We start from the raw sequence: 20,068 nt of genomic DNA, 5'->3' as shown, positions 1-20,068 counted from the left end.
TCCTGGCCCACCCACTGTTGAAACACTAAGGCAACTGCCACAGGAGGCTCTCCTAAACCAATGCGGTCTTGACAAAGGAAGCCTAATCACAATATTATATTTAAGCCATTAAGTAGTTTGCTTCTTTATCTTCAACTCCAGGTGTACATCTCAGATCTAGCTTACTTAGGAGATCTGTAGCTCACTGAACTCTCACCTGAGTCCTGGACTCCCTTTAGACAAAGGTATGTAATCATTTTCATGGGCAAGCTTTGACTTGATCCTTGGGCTCTAGGAACTCAGATGAGTCTAGGCCCTGTCATTCAAAAGAAATCAAATATACAAAGTAAATCATATAATTTTCTTGTGCTTTTTTTTCCTCATCTGTTAGGTAGGGATTTGGAAGAACTACTAAAACAACATGTATATCTATCTGTGTTTTGAAAAAATTCTTTTTAGGCACGCCTGGGTGGCTCAGTTGATTAAATGTCTGACTCTTGATTTGGCTCAGGTCATGACCTCAGGGTCGTGGGATCAAGCCCTGTGTCGGGCTCTGCGCTCAGCACGGTATCTGCTTGTCCCTCTCCCTTTGCTCCTCTCTCTCTCTCAAAAGAATTTTTTTTTTTTTAATTTTACGTATTCATTTTCCGGAAAGAGAGAGAGCACAAGCAGAGGGAGTGGCAGGCAGAGTGAGAAGCAGGCTCCCAGCCAAGCAGGGAGCCTGATGTGGGACTCAATCCCAGGCCCCTGGGATCATGACCTGAGCTGAAGGTAGATGCCCAACCAACTGAGCCACCCAGGCATTCCAGAAAAAATTCTTTTTAAAGGGTATACTACAGGAATGTCTGGGTGGCTCAGATGATTAAGCATCTGCCTTTGGCTCAGGTCATGATCCCAGGATCCTGGGATCAAGTCCTACATTGGTCTCCTTGCTCAGTAGGGGGCCTGCTTCTCCCTCTGCTTGTGCACACGCACACTCTCTCTCTCTCCCTGATAAATAAATAAAATCCTTAAAAAAATTTTTTTAAAAAGGATATATATACTATATTTACAAAAGTACCAAATATAAATGTCCATAGAGTAAAAACACCCAAATATTATGAAATCAACATCTAATACAGACATTACAACTAGTTAATAATTAATACCATCTATAATGCCACTGAAAATTAACTGATTAAACAGAACTATCTTGAAAAAAAGTCCTGATATGTAGAATTTCTACCTATACTAAAGCAGTACTCATTTTTAAACAATTCAGTTGGCAGGATAAGGGTAAAATTGAAAAATAGCATATCCAAGCAGTTTTTAAATGATGAGTGAGCTGATGTGGGATCATCACAAAGAAGGAGGGGACAATAATACCTTTTTGAGGCCATGAGAGTATAACTTTAAACAATGTGAGATTAGTGGGGAGATTCTTAAACAATATAGCATCCAAAGACACAGAAGTCAGCCAAGTGGAGCTTTTAAAAAAATTAGTATACCTTTTTAAATAAAAAAAAAAAATAGTTTTCCCTGTTACAAAGATGATGTATTGTTTATTTGAACTAATAAAGAAAGAAATCTGTATTATCCCACCATTCACAGATACGAGTCTTTTTTTCTATGTATATATATATATTTTTAGATAAAACAAAATTAGGATTATACTATACATAAAATTTTATATCCTGCTTTTTGTCATTTATCATATCATTAGCATTTCCCCATGTCATTAAGTATTACTTAGACATTTGAAATGTATATGTACTATACATATTATGAGCATATTATAGTTACTCCCTATATATGACTTTGAGCATTTCTAGTTTATTATTGAAAATGTTATGTAAGACATTTATGTCAAAACATACATGTAAGAATTTCCAGCATTTGTGTCCTTATAATATAAAATTAAAAGTGAAACTACCAGCTCAAAGGTGGTGAAAATATACAAGGCTCTAAGTATGTGTTGCCAAATTGCCTTCAAAACCGTTTCTCTAAAACAAGGTGTTCCTTTCTGAGTTAGGCCGTTGGGCTGATTTTGAAGAAAAATGAAAACCAACCAGGTCAACAAACAGCAACAATGCCCTCAGACCCCACCTCAATAATCTTCAGGTGGGTGTAGTGATAGAAGGATTGTTTATCACATTAAGGTTAACATTTAAGGTTACATTTGCACGGGCCTGGTAACATTTGGAAACAAGGATATTCACATATTCTAAAGATATTTGGAAACAAAGCTGATCTATCTTTGTAACATAAGCACCAATTACCAACCTACCATCACTGCTTATCAGACCTTGACAGTTAGCTAAAATTTAAATTTAGTTGCTAAATAAAGGAAATATTGTGCTTTGTATAAATTACTACATTGTAATTTTTAAGTTATGGACTTTAGTGAAGAAAAGCGGCAAGTGACAGGTGGAGGAAACAAACCTACCTCTGCTGGCACTAACAGAGTACAGTTAATAGAAAAAGAAGAGGAAGATAACGAAACGGTTATTAAGCTGACAAGGCTCATATGATCCAATTTGTCAGTCACAGAGATTCATGAAATGTAATTCCATCTACTTTCCTATCTCAGAAACCAAGATTTAAAAAAGAGAATCACAGGAAATCAGAAAACTGTCTCAGTCTGAAATTCATCCTTTTATGTTTGTGTTTTATGTTGCTTCAACAACATAGTAATGTGGGAACTTAATAAACACCATCTGACTGTACTGTAGTTTCCTTTTAAAAAAAAACAGCTTTATTGAGATATGGCAGTTTTCTTTTATGCTTTTATGTTGATTGAATAGCTTTGGAAGTTTATGCAAAAAATTGGTAACTTCCCTTGCCTTCATGGAAGGGAACTGAGCGTCTGAGACAAAGGATAAGAGAGATATTTTTGTTTTCCATCTGAACCATCTGAATGCATTACCTGCTCAAATCGGGGCGCCTGGCTGGCTCAGTCGGTAGAACATGTGACTCCTGATCTTGGGGTGTGAGTTCAAGCCCCATGCTGGGCATAGAGCTTACTTAAAAGTAAATAAACAAACCAAAATAACATAAAATAGTTTCTTTTCTGCTGTGTAGTGCCAGCAAATTCATGCCACTCTGCCTTCAGTCCTATTCCAGACCACCAGACATACTATTAGAGGTATATTAGAAGTTCTCTTTAAGAAAAATAAGACCTTGAAGGTGTTCGTTTTGTTTTTTTAATCTCATCGACTCTTGAGAAAGGCCCTTTACCTCTAGATTGAAGAGCATGTTAAAGTCAGGAATGCAGACATGTTTGTCTTCCATCTTCCTGCGCATGTTTTTGATGGCATGGATTGATGTCTCATAATACAGCTGCGGTCTCCTGCGGAGAGGGAAGTCTTTCACCCAGCTGCAGCAAATCTCGTGTAGTTTGCTGAAGACAGAACGGGCCAATTTCATTGTTTCAATTTCTGTGAAAGAAACACAGACACCCCCAGTGAAGAGCCTTGTCAAGCTGTTTTTCACTTGCCTGCTTGGTAAAGACAGAAGTAGGTCACCTTCATCAGGTTCCTCCTGAAGAGAAATGAAATGTTGCTTCTGAAGAGAGAAAATGACAACCAATCTAGTAGAAAATCAGCCAGAAGCCGCCACTATGATATTCTTATGCCATGAGGAGAAAACCTCTCTGGCCAGGATTGGATCTACTCCTAGACTGCATTTCTTCCAACCCTCAAAGTTCTCCGACCACTGCTGTCTAGTTCAGAACACTGGTTCCCTTTTGGTTGGCTGCCATGGTTATCATCTGGAGAGCCAAGCTCCCCCTGCTTAGAAGAATGACTAAAGGGGGCCTGGGTGGCTCAGTCAGTTAAGCGTCTGCTTTCGGCTCAAGTCATGATCCCAGGGTCCCGGGATCGAGTCCCACATCGGGCTTCCTGCTCAGCGGGGAGTCTGCTTCTCCCTCTGCCTGCTGCTCCCCCTGCTTGTGCTCTCTGTCAAATAAATAAAATCTTAAAAAAAAAATGACTGAAATATTAACAGTAGTTATCCAGCCAACTGGAATATGAAAGGCCTATGAAAACATCATTTATTTACCAACTATGGGAATGAGAGTTTATTTTGAATACCATTTGTCTTTGTCTTTTTTTTTTTTCCTGACCTCTTCCTTTACCTCCCTCCATTTCCCTAACTTTTCTCTCCTGTAACTGATCAGAATTTGGAACTAAATTATACATTTTTCTTATTTGATGAATTTTTTAATTAAAGTTTTTTGGCAATAGTTTAAATAGTTTAGCTAAAAGGTTAAAAAATGAGGTAAGTTTTTAAAAAGTTTTTAAAAATCTCTAAGGAAGAAAGTACTTAAACTCTATGGGTGTTACCCTGGAAAGAACACAGGAGATGGCAACTAGAGGATTCTTCACCCTAGACTGTTAAGTCTACTACTTGACCCATCAAGTGGAGTAGATGAGCTGACTTCCGAGGCTGACTTACATCCCTCGATGGATGGACAGATGTGTAAACCTCTTAGGCAACAGTGACTAGAGTTCAAGAGATTGTATCTCACATCACCCCTGCTCCAGCTGTCCTCTACTCAAGTTGCAGCTGTTAAATAACTAATGGGAGATTAAGTTTTCTTAAGCCAGTATTTTAGATTTCCTACGTCTCAGGTAAAAAATTTAGAATTCTTCAAAAAAAATTTTTTTTTGTTTTACTAAATTGGATATAGCTTGACAGCCTGAGAAAACGTGTACCAGATGGGCAATGGCTGCACGTGACTCCTCTGATCTAGAATGTAAATCCCAAAGGAAAGAGACTTTGTGTTCTAGAATGGCCTAGGAACTTTTCTATTCCTTTCCCTGCTGTTGCTTTAATCTGCAACTACATTTACCTGTTTTCTTATTCAAAATTCTTCCAACAATGACTGTATTCAGAAAGCTTATCTCAAGGTTTTCATTGCCTTTTTTCCTCATTAACATAGTACAAGGTGGTACACCATGTTTTTTGGCTCTCCCCCTTGACGTTTTTTGTATAACTGAAAATCAAGGGTATATTTGAAAGAGAAAGGAAGTTCAGAGAGCAAATACAACCTGAGGAGGTGTGTATAAGAGGGAAAAAATACAAGCCAGTATTTTTATTGTTTCGACACACTCCAGTCTTTATTTTTTTAAAGCGTCAGTTGCCAGAGAATCTCTCTTTCAACCCCTGATTACCTGTTTGTATCACTCCACCCCACCTGGTCTTTGCAGCAGCATAGGTGTGAGTTTGACTCAATCACAACAGAGGACTGCAAAACAGTAAGTAAATTTGGAAACACTGAGGGAGAATGGAGTGGGGGCGAAACAAATAACTGATATTAACTATCAGGATAGTTCCCAGATTCCCAAATAATAGAAACATTATATCATTCTTTGGCTTGTATATTACTCTTACTATATAGACCTGCACTGTCATGTTTCTTACTAGCTACATGTGGCCATTTAACTTTAAATTAATTAAAATTAAGTAAAATCTAAAATTCAGTTTTTGGGTCACATTGGTTGTATTTCAAATGTTCAGTAACTACATATGGCCAGCGGCTACCACACTGGGCAATGCAGGTAGAGAACATTTCCATCATTGTGCTGTCTACTGGGCAGCGCTGGTTAGACAGATTAAATTGGTTAGGGGAGGCAATGACAGCTTCCTCTAATATTTAGTAAACCAGTAGATCTGTTCCTATCCCCTCCTAGTTGCTTCTTCCCTTATGTTCCCATTACACCATCTACTATAGCTCTTGCCACATTTTGTAACAATAGATAACATTTAGCAAGTGTTACATCCTCTGTCTCAGGAACGCTTCACAAACAGGTAAAACCATTTTCAATCACAGGTCTATCTGACTCTGACGCCCATGCTCTACGTTTCCCAAATTAGACTGTAGATACAGATTGTGCCTTAATTGGTCTTGATTAGTCATAGTACGGTACCTAGCAGATAGCAGGGGCTCATTAGTTGTTTATTGAATAAATGAATATGCAAACTTACATAAATTAACTACTAAAAATGTATGCTTTTTTATCATCTATTGTACTTCACTGATCACTCTATTTCTACAGTGGTGCCATTATTTTATAGTTACTATAACTTTATAACATGTTTTCATATCAGGAAGATTAGTTTTCCTATCTAATATTAATTTTAAAAGATGTCACGTGGTAGTTTGACATGTTTATTCTTCCAGAGGAGTTTTCTAATTATTTTGCCAAGTTTGAGGAGGGAAATCTGTTGCCATTGTGTTTGGGATCACCTTGAAATTGTAAAGTAATTTGCAAAAAGAATTGATGTCTTTTTCATATTGAGTCTTATCCAGGAACAAGTTATATTGTTTCATTAATTTAAATCCTTTTTCTGTTGCTCAGTAGGGTTTTAACATGAGATCTAGGATCTTTTTTTTTTTTTTTTTTTTTTTTTTAAGTAATCTCTATTCCCAATGTGGGGCTCAAACTCACAACCCGGAGACAGAGTCACATGCTCTTACAACTGAGCCAGCCAGGTGCCCCAAGATCTTCATATTTCTTAATGAATTTATTCCTAGTTATTTTATTTATTTCCTATTTTGAGTCAGAACTTTGCTTTAATGTGTTACCTGACGCCTAGCAAACCTTCCTCTTTCTACCAGAGACATTTCCTTCTCTACTCTCAGTCCATGTGCATCTAGGGGTAAAACACGCGGCTCAAGTCTACCTAATTAGACAATCACATTCCTCTGGCTATACTGATTGGTTCAGGAATTGGAAATAATCCAAGCTGGGCTGGTTAGAATGAATCCTGTGATTTATGGAAGAGCAACTGAGTGAAGTTACTCTTACTTTCCTGCTTGATTTGAGCCTGGACAGATGAAGACCTGGCGCTTCTAGCAGTCATCTTGCCACCACATGGAGCCTGAAAATAAAATCAAAATTAAAGAGGGGCACCTGGCTGGCTCAGTCGGTACAGCACGTGACTCTAGATCTCAGGGTCGTGGGTTTGAGCCCCATGTTGGATGTGGAGCCTGCTTACAAAGAAAGAAAGGAAGAAAGCAAAGAAAGAAAATGGCTGAGATTTGGAGAAATGCCAGGTTGGGATGAATCACGTGAGGCTCTGAATCTAGCTGTGTAGCCCATATGTTGAAGGGTAGCCAATACTTTTTTGCTAAAGCCAGTCTGAGTTGTGTTACTGGTCACCTGAAACCAAAAAATTCTTAAGTATACATTATGCATAAATGCTAGATTTTGGTCTGAGCCAAATTTTGTCTTACAAAGTCCAAGATGTACTCATCTAGCTCTACTTTACTAAGTATATTTTTAAAATTAGCAATGGATAATTGAATTTTATCAAATGCTTCTTTGGGCATCTTTTGGGATTATTCTGGTATTTTTCTTTGACCTATTAATATATAAATTATGCTAACAGACTCATATTACTTTTGTTTTGTTTATGGTCTCAGCACAGTGCTAAGCTTATGGTAGGACTTCAATGAATGAATGAATGAATGAATTGTTGTCCTCAATATACAAATATTTTAAGATTTTTTACATTGATTACTAAGACTGATCTCTCATTTCCCTTTTTAGTTTTATTTCAGGCAAGTTTTCACATCAGTGTTATTCACTGCAAATTTTTCTTCCTTATGCAATTGGATAATTCATTTTAAAAAGCATTGAAATTGTCTCTTTGCTCATTTGAAAATGTTCACCTGGAGAATCACCTATTCTTTGTCCTTTTTAGAAGATAGCTCCTTGACAATCTTCTTAATCTCTTTCTTCTTAGGTAAAGTATGTTAATTTGTATTTTTCTAGAAAATACCCAGGTTTTCAGATTTATTTACACAAAGTTTTCATAATTCTTTTAATTTCCTCTGTGTTAGTGATAATTTTCCCCTTCTTCTTTTTAATTTTTACATTGGGGTATTTCAAATTGATTTTAGGTTGTCTGAACAGGAGTTATATCCGCCAAACTAAAGTTGTACCAAGAGATACACAAGGCTGTTTAGCAAACACTCTGGTAGGGATGACGTAAACATGAAAAGAACTTTAGGTTAAGGATTTTTTTTTTTTAAGTCTGTTTTTGGAAACAACTGAGAAACAAAGGCATTTCAGTGGGGACTTGAGTGCCTTTAAGCCACTGAGAGCAGGCCTTACTCAGTATGCTCATTTCCCACTCTGATGTATGGATAAGCACAGTATGCCCTGTAGAGACTCTCCTCAGTGCAGTTCACACTGATTTGGGTTCAAGGGATTAAGGACTTGCAAATAGTTAGAATTAAAATAGATCATTCTGAATCACAGCCATGGCATGGAGACACTACTGCGTAATCTCTTGAAAAAACAAAATCAGAATGACCAATGATACCACCAAAAGAAAAAAAAAAACAAAAAAAACTTCATTCCACTTTGCTATCTTACGGGGGTTCAATTCCAAAGCGGGCATGCAGGGCTACACTTCAGTCTTGCTACGTTAAGTATTCTCCTTCTGCAGGGAGTGCAGAACATCAGTATATAAATAATTGCTGCTTGAAATGGAAAAATAAAATAAAAAAGGGTGTGAAAAAGAGAAAATTGTCCCAAGTAGCAACCCGCCCCCTCGCAGCTGTAAATTACTCATTAGTCGTTAATGTCACTGTACCGAGCTGGAGCTGAGTCAGCCACCGCCCAGGCTGCAGCGAAGCAGAATCGCATCTCCCTCATCTTTTCATTACAGGGCTTTCACTTCATGCATCAGTACCAGAGGAAAGACCAATGCTTTGCAGCAGGAATTCCATCCAAGTTGACTCTGGAACAATTTGGTTCCAAGTGAATCAATTACTCACAGTAAAAACAAGAGGAGGAATTCCTTTCTTGCCAATTTTCTGTCAAAAATAATCTAGAAAGATAAAGGAAGAACAGATCTGCCTCAAGTTCTCTGGGATCTAGCTATTCTGATTCATTAATATATGCTTTGTTCCTTATGCACCATGTTTACAGGCAAATGCTTAAAATAGAACAAATAAAGTGAAATATTAAGATTCCTTAACAATTTTGAGTACTAATTCCTAATTTTTACAAACATTGCTATTTCTTTAAACCCTGTCAAATATGTATAAGGCTAACATGTTAATAAATATGCCTTCATTAATAAATAAAGCCTCTTAGGGGCGTCTGGGTGGCTCAGTTGGTTAAGTGTCTGTCTTGGGCTCAGGTCGCGATCCTGTGGTCCTGGGATCGAGCCCTGCATCGGGCTCCCTGCTCCTCGGGGAGCCTGCTTCTCCCTCTCCCTCTGCCTGCTGCTCCCCCTGCTTGTGCTCTCTCTCAAATAAATAAATTAAATCTTTATAAATAAATAAATAAATAAATAAAGCCTCTTAATTTGCCTGGAAAAAAGATGTACAGTGATCCGTGCAATTAAATCACATGTTACATAGTTGTCATGTAGAACTCTTTATTGGTAGAAATAAAATTTAATATAATTAATGAGAAGTTTTATCACGACTGATTTCTTGAATTTTTATGTGATTTTTTTACTTGGTTCTTAAAGGCAAGCTAAATATTTTAAATAGGTCTTGCTCAAACTCTCTCCCCTCACTCTCTCATCTTTTCTGTTGTGTCTTCACACTTCTCACTTTACTCTTTCCACTTATCTAGGCATTATTCTGTTAATATTCTGATAATATTGTTACATTAATCCCTTGCTCTAATTATCATCACATTTTCAAAATATACCTGTATTTTTTCCCTCCTTTTATTGACTAGTTTGAAATATATATTTGCATTTTTTTCTCTTGCTACTGCTATATAATCAACAAGTGGGTAAACATAATCAGATTTCAAATAATGTAGAAAAGGTACTCACCCACAGTCCCTTCTGTGCAGTCTGTTTCCTTTGGGATGTAATGTGCAGAAAGATCACTCTGGAGGACTTCATCTGATGTGGCTCTGGCTAAAGCAGCAGCCAAAAAGGAAGGGCAATTACTGAAAGAAAAAAGGGCTATTTCAGTAAGAATTAGGAAATAATACATTTAACATTACTAATTAATTATTAACATATCTGTCTCAAAACAAAATTATGTCTTGAAACACCACTCAACATATTTATCGAGGGCACATTATGTGCGGCACATGCTGCCTGGGCACTGGGTATACACAGACATGCCCTCTGACCCAGTAGGGCTTGAAATCAAGGGAGACAGATGATAAATAAGTAAACAAACAGCATACAACTTAAAATTGGGATAAGTTTTATAAAAGAAAAACAGGATACAGTGATAGAGAATAATAGAGAATAAATTAGAATGGTCAAGAATCCATGTCTTGGATAAGAAAGAGTCGGTTCTGTGGGGGTGGGAAGTTGGGAGAGAATATTCCAGGCAGAGAAAACAGCATGTGTACAGATCCTTTCTGAGAGCTTGATATGTGTGAGGAACTGAAAAAAGCCCGGAGAAGATGAAGTATGGTGGATAAAGAGGAAAGATGGCAGGGAATAAGGTCAGAGGGACAGGCAACAGCCAGTTATATGAACCTTTTAGATCACGGGAAGGAATCTGGATCTCACTCAAAATGGAGTGGGAAATCACTGAAGGCTGTGAGCAAGAGCACACCGTAACCAGACATACGAACTAAATTACGACTTTGCTGTGCCAAAGGGAATCAGAAAGGAGCAAGAATGAAGGAGGTGGCCAATAAGGAGATTGTTGTAATCCAGGTGAGACTGAAAAAAAGTGAGTATATTCTAAAGAAAGAAAATACAGAACTTGGTGATTACTGGAATACAGAGATAAAAGAATTAAGGCTGAGTCCTGGGTTTTGGTCTGAGCAACTAGGTGAATGGTGGCATCATTCACCCAGACAGAGAAACCGGGAAAAGAACAGATTTGTGGAGGCAAAGGGTAAAGAAGAAAACAAGAATTTTAGCATGTTAAGTTGGAAATATCTGGGAGATATCCTAATGAAGATATCAAATGAAGTGAAAATTATTAGATATTCTAGTGTGGAGCTCAGAGATGTTAGGAAATTTGGAAGTCACAAATGTATGGATGGTATTTAAAACTATTGAAATAGAGTATATTACATAGGGAGAAATTATAAAAAAAGAATTGCCTCTTGTTTTCCAAACGCTTTTAGAATAGGAAAGTTATCTCACGCCTCACCATTGTATGCTGGGGAGTTATGGGAAAGTTGTAGATAGTTTGCTTCTTCAGTCACCACGTTTTCACATCAAGTGGAATTATATTGAAAAAGTTTTCGTCAAGAAATTGTACCCAAGGAATCTCACCTGCACCTGATCTGAGTTCCTAAACCTCTAGCCTGAGCCTGATACCGTTAAGGGATGGAACTCTGGGAGACTTTATTGGGGGTGGGGGGTGGAGGGGAGTGTATTTTGTATGTGTGAAGGATGTGAATTGTGTGGCCAGAACAGACATGGCAGGGGCGCCTGTGTGGCTCAGACGGTTAAGCTTCTGCCTTTGAGTGGGGTCATGATCCCAGCATCCTGGGATTGAGCCCCCAGCATCTGGCTCCCTGCTCAGCGGGGAGCCTGCTTCTCCCTCCTCCTGCCCTTGTGCTTTCACTTGTTCTCTCTGTCTCCCTCTCAAATAAATAAAATCTTTTAGAAAATAAAATTAAAATTAAAAAAAGAACAGACATGGCAGATTGTTTTTCTAAAACAGGCCACAACAATATTTCTGGTAGCTGGTACAGCTGCTTTGGCAGTTCCTTAAAATGTTGAAGTTATTATATAGCCCAGCAATTCCCCTCATAGGTATAGATCCAAGAGAAGTAAAAACATACATCAACACAAAAACATGTAAATGGATGTTCATAGCAGCATTATTCCTAATAGCCGAAGAGTAGAAACAACCAACTATCTATCAACTGATTATGGATAAATAAAAGGCAGTATATTCATACAACGGAATATTATTCAGCCATAAAAGGAATAAAGTATTGATACATGTTACAATGTGGATAAGCCTTGGAAATATCGTGGTCATAGAAGCCAGTAACAAAAGACCACATACTCTGATTCCATGTATATAAAAAGTCCAGAATAGGCAAATCTACAGAAAAAGAGTACAGTAGCAGTAGCCTAGGGCAGAGGGTGAGGGGAATAGGAAGTAACTGCTGATGGGTACGAGGTTTCTTTTCGGAGTCTGAAAATGTTCTAAATCTTGGGGCGCCTGGGTAGCGCAGTCATTAAGCCTCTGCCTTCGGCTCAGGGCGTGATCCCAGCATTCTGGGATCGAGCCCCACATCGGGCTCCTCCGCTATGAGCCTGCTTCTTCCTCTCCCACTCCCCCTGCTTGTGTTCCCTCTCTCGCTGGCTGTCTCTCTGTCAAACAAATAAATAAAATCTTAAAAAAAAAAAAAAAAAAACGTTCTAAATCTTGGATTGTAGTGATGGTTAAACAATTATGAATGTACTAAAACCACTGAATTGTATACTTTAAATGGGTAACTTTTATGCTATGTGAATTATATCTCAATAAAGATGTTTAAAAAATCATTGACTTTGTTAAGAACCATGGAAAAGTGGAGGTGAAAATAAGATTAGAATGGGTAAGTGGGAGGCAAGGAGGTGTGGCAGTAACTGAAAGGGCATTTGAGGACAGGGACAGTTTGTTCTTATTTTAGAATGGTGTAGAATCTGACTATACTAGATGAAATAATCTAGTAGAGAAAGGTTGATAGATAATGCAGGAGACAGGGGATGGCCAAAGGAGTGAAGTTCCTGAGAAGGCAAGAAGAGATGAGATCCAAAACATATCTGGAAATTGCTGACCTTTGATAGCATTTTCACCAGTTGGAAAAGAAATGAAGAAAATGGGTACAGATGCAGGTAGGTTTCTAGATTTCTTCGTAGGAAAATAAGAGAGTTCCCATCTAAAGGTTTGAGTCAACAATAACTTACTGAGGCTTACAGTGTTCCAGGCACTGTTCTGGCGCTCAGGATATAAATGATCAAAAAACACAAAAACTCCTGCCTTTGGAGCCCTCATACACTGCTGGTGAGAATATGAATTGGTGCAGCCACTATAGAACATAGCATGGAGCTGCCTCAAAAAATTAAAATAGAGCTACCATACAACCTAGTAATTCCACTTCTGGGTATTTACCCAAAGAAAACCAAAGCACTAATTCAAAAAGATGTATGCACCCTTATGTTTGTTGCAGCATTATTTACAATAGCCAAGATAAGGAGACAACCTGCATGTCCATCCACAGATGAACAGATAAAGATGATGTGGTGTATATATATATAATGGAATATTAGCTATAAAAAAGAATGAAATCTTGCCATTCACGAAAACAGGGAAGGACCTAAGTGAAATAAGTCAGAAAAAGGACTGTATGATTTCACTTTTGTGTGGGATCCAGAAAACAAATGAACAAACAAAAAACAGAAACAGACTCATAAATACAAAGAATAAACAAGTGGTTGCCAGTGGAGAGGGAGGTGGGGAAAACAGGTGAAGGGAATTAAAAGGTACAAAGTCCCAGTTATAAGTAAGTCATGGGGATGAAAAGTACGGCATTGGGAATATAGTCAATAATATTGTACTAAATTTGTATGGTGACAGATGGTTACTACATGTGGCGAGCTTTTCATAATGTACAATTGTTGACTCACTGTGTGGTTTACCTGAAACTAACACTGTATGTCAACTATACTTTAAAAAACAAACAAACAAACAAACAAAAATAACCCATTTCTGGAGCTCACATTCTAGAGAATGGCTTCTCAATGAAGTATGGGGTTAGATCAGTAGTTCTCAAACTTTTGCAGGCATCAGAATCACTTTGCAAGGCTTGTGAAATCACATTTCCAGAGTTTCTGACTTGGTAGGTCTTAAGTATGACTTCAGAATTTTCATTTCTAACAAGTTCCCAGATGAGGTTCATGCTGATGGTGTAGGGACCACACTTTGAGAACCATTGGGTTAGGTTATTAACTGGGTGGTGAGGGTAGAAAGTATATGGGGCAGGAGGGATTAAGAGAAAGTAGGTATGAAACAGTCATATCAGAGAGTAGGGCTGTCAGTGCTAGAGATTGTTTAAGACAATTTTTAAATAAAACCAGTCTTTCTGGTTGTACGATTTTTCTCCATCTATGGTCCATGTGCTGGGGTATGTGTTGGTAAAAAGAATGGTCTAGTTCATCAAGATTTGGGATTTTTGCAAGGTGAGTATTAACAAGTGAAGAAGAGACATTGAAATTTAGTATCTTTTTAAGCATGTGATTACAGTGTTAGACCATGAACTTTAAATTGGCTAAGAAAGAACAGACATGAATGGTAAATCAGTATGGTCTAAATGTAAGTAAACAACTGTAGTGGAGTACTTGGGCACCTAACCTAGAAGGATAAAGTATGTAGTCTGAGAACAGGATGCTTGTGTAAAGGATTTTGGAGCCAGTACAATATTTGTGATAACAAGGTTTAGGTCAGACCAAGAAAGTGAGTAGCTGAGTGGTTTAGAAACAGATAAAATGGCAATGTTTACATTTGAAGTCCTCAAGGGTAAAAAAAATTTAGAAAATTATCATCATTCATCAGTATTTTTCAAATTGTAGGCTACAATCCATTAGTGGTTAATGAATTTATGAATTGTGACCAGCAATTTTTTTTTTTTAATTTTACTTACTGAGAGAGAGAGCACAAGTCGGGGGAGGGGGATGGGCAGAGGGAGAGGGAGAAGCAGTCTCCCCACTGAGCAGGAAGCCTAAAGTGGGGCTCCATCCCAAGACCTCCAAGACCCTGGGACCATGACCTGAGCCAAAGGCAGACGCTTAACCAACTGAGCCACCCAGGTGTCCCTGACCAGCATTTTTTTAAGAAGGAAATAGGGTACATGAGGTAAGGCTAAGTATTCTGTATACGTACATAAGTATATACTGAATCTTGATTATAATAAAAAATTTTTTTGAAAGCCACTGCCCTTTAGCAATTATGAAATAAATTGATGACATCCCTTGAAATCCAAATGCTTTATAAGCCATATTTCCATTTCTCCTTTCATGCTAAGTTAACGGAGTTTTTCTTGATAAGTCAAAATTTTTCCTCATAAACCTAAATAAACTCTTTGTCAGCACTGCTTGTTTTTACCTTTCTATCATGCTTTACTTTGACTAACTAGACACATCTAAATATTTTGCATAAGTGGACTTTTAGTATATACTTACAGATTTACTTGGTCCTTTTGTTTCAAAATTCATATTATAATTACCTAAAAACCTTTATTGTAATCTTATTCTCTAGAATTCCTTCCCCTACCAAAAAAGAAAAAGATATCTTTAGTGTAATTATTAAAATATCTAGGATCTAGGCTCACCAAAGGTAATAATATGAAAACTTTAGAGAATAAGGCAAGAACCATTAGTCTCATTAATGTGTCATCTGCAATACATTTTTAGTCACAGTTAATGTAATTTTTTACTTTTTGTCAGACAGAATGAAAATATTTTCAGTGAAGTAGGGAGGAGGAGTAGCTGACTAATAACTAGATATAAAACATCAAGCTAGACACTTCCCCCACACCAGCTATCTCTACCTGTCAGAAAGCTAGAACACGTAGCATGAATAAGTTCTTACGATTTTGACTCTGAAATGAAAGTGATTATTTCTGAAAAATCAGAATTGCAAATATATTTTAAAACACAGTCACATCAGAATATTTGATACAGGTCAAATAAAAGCTTATCATTAGAGCTTGTCATTTTTAAGAGAATTACCAGGAGTGACTAACGTGATAATAACATAGCAAACTGCTTTATCATTTCTCATACAGCCCTGGACAGAAGCATTTAAAATATTGATACACAAAGGTCTCAAAGTTTGGCAAATACGCAGAGCAAGTATCAGAATGGCCAGAAGTCTTGGCAGTTTGGAGAATTGAGGTTACAAATGTTATTACCTTGAGAACATTGCTGAAGTCGAGTAGGATTCAAAATTTTTTGACTTTTGCAGTGTGTGTCATTTTGAGAGACTGGCTCTTTTAGAGTCAAATTAATCATGTTAGGGCCCTCAAATATAGCCCAAGAAAGATCCTTTGCTATTTATATATATTAACAGATACTTCTGAAGTGCTTACTATTCCTATCTTCAAGCAATTCACATCCTGAGAACAAAAGGAAATGTGTTTTCATGCATACGAATTTATTACTTTCTTGTTTGTTTAGGCATCAAAGTACAGACTTTATATATTCATAGATAAAAATAAATCCTTGTCTAGTTTATATCTAAGCCATACATAAACTATATGCATAGCCCTTGAACAATGTTGAAATACCATTAATTAGGGGTCCATTTAGCTTCAATTCCAGGTTTAGTCATATAAATAAATCATGCTACTTCATTAAAGCTATTTATGTTAAAGACGCATATTTGAACCGTGTATACTTTCTCAATGTTATATATTGTAAAGCAGAAATCCAGACTCTGATCAAGCTTCATAAACTGAACTCTGTAATCAATCCTTGCAGTGAATCTACTAGTTAGGAAAGAATCCTTCAGATTTTGTATTGCTTGTTTTCTTAAAGAGCCATACTTATACCATAACAATATTGTCACCAACTGGTTATGAAGCTTTATATTTCAAACAAGAGAATACTATTTCTTACCTCTTTAAAAATATTTATTTACAAGAACTTATTATTCTACTTCCATTCTATAGGCTGATAAGAGCCCAATCTACATTTTCCAATAGAAAAAAGAAAATGAGTCAGATCGGAATTGAATCTGAAAGTAGCTTTCTTCTAGCACTGCATATCGCCATCTTGGTACAGAGCAGACACCACAAATTATTTTGGCATAAAAACATTTACTTTGCATTCATTTTCAAATATCATGCATAAATAAGTCCTGTTAGATGGACAGGATAGTATTTTAGTCAGATCTTTTTCTAAGTTGACTTGTTAGTATCTTCCACATGCATATCAAAACAATATACATTTTAAGGCTGCAAACTGAATTCTCATTATAAACCAGGCTAGGAAGCATTTTCATCACAATGCCAAACCTACACAAATCACTAAAGACATTATTAGATAAATTAGAGGTTTAAAAGTACATCCTTCCTGACACTGGCAATGTGGGCGTTGGCACAGCACCCACAGCTGTGTTTCAGCAGTCTTGGCAAAGCACTGCTAAGGTAATAAAAATTCTTGAAGGTGGGAAGTTTCCATCAATTAACTTTGAGAGACTCGTCTAGAGCAGCCTCATGTCAGCCCTCATGTTATGTTGATTCTGTCTACTCAGTACACCCCTGCTAGGGTGACAGTCACTTAAATGTTGAATTTCTGATTACCAGCACCCCCCCCCACCAACAAGTTAATCATATGAATTTTAAATCTAGAATAACTCATTAAACTAAAATTAAAAAGGCAATGTCTCCACCTGACTTGATATTCTTTTTCTTAGTGGACTAAACAGAGTTAAAATCAGGGCTGAATTTTTTCCTCTTTGAGCTATTTTCTTTCCTTCTATTGCAACCTCGAGGAATGCCACCTGGAGTCAACGGATTGTAATGCCCACACATCACAGATTCTCTTAGTTTGCGCTTCTGAATCTAAATGATGTTACCTACCAAATGACTAGTTCCTGCAGCTCTGAGTTTGGGGTTCTCACAACAGAAATCTCAGTCCCTATTGCTGCTATCAGTGTAATCTTAACAATCATTTGTTCACACTGACCAGGATGACATTCAAGCAAAACCAACAGTATCCTAAGTTTTCTGTAAATAATAATCTAGATGCTACACACTTACTTACCCAAGGTCAAAATACCACTAGGGCCACAAAGCCACAAAAAGAAGAGAGTTTTAGCAGTAACTGTCTTTCTTGTCATCCTTCCTCCATGACCAAAAGGAATTAAACAGCACAAATTTACTGAAACTTGTCAATATCACCAATGTGACCTTCCTGTTGCTAAAACCTAAAGTCTCTTCTCCCATCTGACTCATCTAGGAGTTGTTAAGTGATGGGCTGCTATCTGTTCATCACGCCCTCCACTTTGATACACTTTCTTCTCTAGGCTTCTATAGATCATCACACTCTTACGTAACTCTTAGGATTCTGTCTTCTCAAATCTCCTTTGACGGTTCTTCCTCTCCTCCCTGCACTTGTAATTCCTCTCATTATTGTAAATCTTTTCCTTTTTGCATAGCCTTTATACTTTTCTAGTATACTACATGCATTTCTTATTAGGTTTATTGTTTATGTCTCCATTCTTTCCCCCCCTGACTGCAGATGTTTTTATCTGTTTTCACTGATTGATGTCTAATGCCCAGATGAGTGCCTGGCACATGGTGATCAATATTTGCTGAATGAATAAACTTCTGTTTTTCTGATTTATACATGTTTAAGCCATTCCCTAACTCCTTAGAATGAATGTTCCTTAAGAGTAGAAAGTCAATACATTTATGAAAGAGTATTCCACATAACAATGTTGAGGTCTTACACGTAGGCTATGAAACAGGCTAGTATCAGTAAACAGGTGATAACCACTGGCCAAAAGGAATTATGGTCGTATTTATACTTTTGTTGTCAACTCAAATGGTTTGTGCTGTAGACTGTAGTCCCTCTTATAAGAGATAATGTATTTAAATTTCAAATGTATGACTTTTTAATAGGAATTCTACTTCAATATCTTGAAACAATTGGCCAGTCTTAAGCAAGCAGAGAGTAGTAGGGGGACCCTGGGCTTGCCTCATCCTTCGAACACAGCTAGATCAACATCGAATCATTTTTTTTTTAAGATTTTATTCATTTATTTGACAGAGATAGAGACAGCCAGCGAGAGAGGGAACACAAGCAAGGGGAGTGGGAGAGGAAGAAGCAGGCTCATAGCAGAGGAGTCTGATGTGGGGCTCGATCCCATAACGCCGGGATCACGCCCTGAGCCGAAGGCAGACGCTTAACCGCTGTGCCACCCAGGCGCCCCAACATCGAATCATTTTGAACAACTAAGAAATCAATCCGAGGATTAAGAAAACAACCTGCACATTTGGAGGGAGAGAACGTGGCAGATGAGAGGTTCAGAGATGTGAACTGGGGGAGAGAAAAGCCAGGGTGCCGCAGAGGGGAGGGAGCCCTTTTCCCAGAAAGAAGTCAGGGAGAGAGGGAGACCAGGAAAGAGAGCAGCGCATAGGGTTCCAGATGACACTGTGGTGTGAGGATCCCCTAGGTCGCACTGGGAGAGAATGCTCCCCTTCTTGGAGTACATTTGGAAGAGGGTATTTTGCCTCTCCAAGGATAAAAGGCCCACTGGGCATCGAGTGCTGTTCCAACAGCAGGGGACGGAGGCGAGCAGAGGGCAGATAACCTGGTCACAGCTTTTCGCTCTGCTTCATCATAGATTCCAGCCACCATGTATGCGCCATGTGACTGCTTTTCTGGGACAGGACAGTGCCAGGTGCAGCACTGCAGGGCTCTCCTTGGGGGAAGGGAGAAGGTCCACACCTTGCCGGATCCTTTAAAATCTGGAGATTTGAATCCCAGTCCATGGCCAGAGAAAAAACACAGGAGAACTGTGGTGCTGGGCATGCCCATGGCCAGGCACAGACAGGTGGAGGGCAGGGATCTGGCAGAAGCCTGGAACACAGGAGAGATTGTTTGCTTTTCTGTGATGGCCTCCTGAATAGCAGTGGCCCCAAGTTCCCCTGTCTAGGACAAGAGGGCGGGGTAACGCCATCTTCCACCCCCCTCACCACCACCCCCCATCCAGCATGGATCAGGGATCAGAAAGAAACACAGCATCTCCAGTGGAGGCTGGAATCACTTACACCACACCCCACCCCCTGTGCCTGGTAGGGGCATCTTTACTAAGGCAGGTCTGTGAGCCAGCGCAGTGGGCCTCTCCCTCAGAAGACCAACACAGGCCCCCGCATGTACCAAGTCTACTGATCATAGAGTGCTCCAAAGCCTCAGCTCCAGTTCTGGTGGAAATAGGACCAGGCTTTCTTTTTAATTTGGAATTGGGGTTACAGTTTTTTGTTTGTTGGTTGGTTGGTTTCCTTTTCTCAGTTTTTGGATCAGGCTCCCCCCCCCCCACCTTTTCCTTCTTTCTCTTTGGAATCAGGCTTATATTTTTTTGTTTGTCTCTTTGTTTGCCTTTTGTTCCTTTTTCTTTTCTCTTTTCTTGGATCAGCCTTTTTTTTCC

The 20,068-nt window shown here is 38.3% G+C and overlaps 1 protein-coding gene across 1 annotated transcript in view; it reads right to left on the bottom strand.

The window, feature by feature from the left end:
* Positions 1-20,068, bottom strand: part of PPM1E (protein phosphatase, Mg2+/Mn2+ dependent 1E) — a 191,602-nt gene that overhangs the window by 14,518 nt on the left and 157,016 nt on the right. The window contains exons 2-3 of the mRNA XM_045773545.2: positions 9,769-9,887; positions 3,196-3,395 (exon numbers count right to left, since the gene is read on the bottom strand). Of these exons, the coding sequence (XP_045629501.2) occupies positions 3,196-3,395; positions 9,769-9,887 (319 nt within the window). The remainder of the gene's footprint in view (positions 1-3,195; positions 3,396-9,768; positions 9,888-20,068) is intronic.

Source organism: Ursus americanus, chromosome 23 (assembly GCF_024610735.1).
Source record: "Ursus americanus isolate L20-20 chromosome 23, mUrsAme1.1.p, whole genome shotgun sequence".
Taxonomy (NCBI): domain Eukaryota; kingdom Metazoa; phylum Chordata; class Mammalia; order Carnivora; family Ursidae; genus Ursus; species Ursus americanus.
Note: the sequence above shows the minus strand (reverse complement) of the source record. Positions and strands in the feature narration are given on the sequence as shown.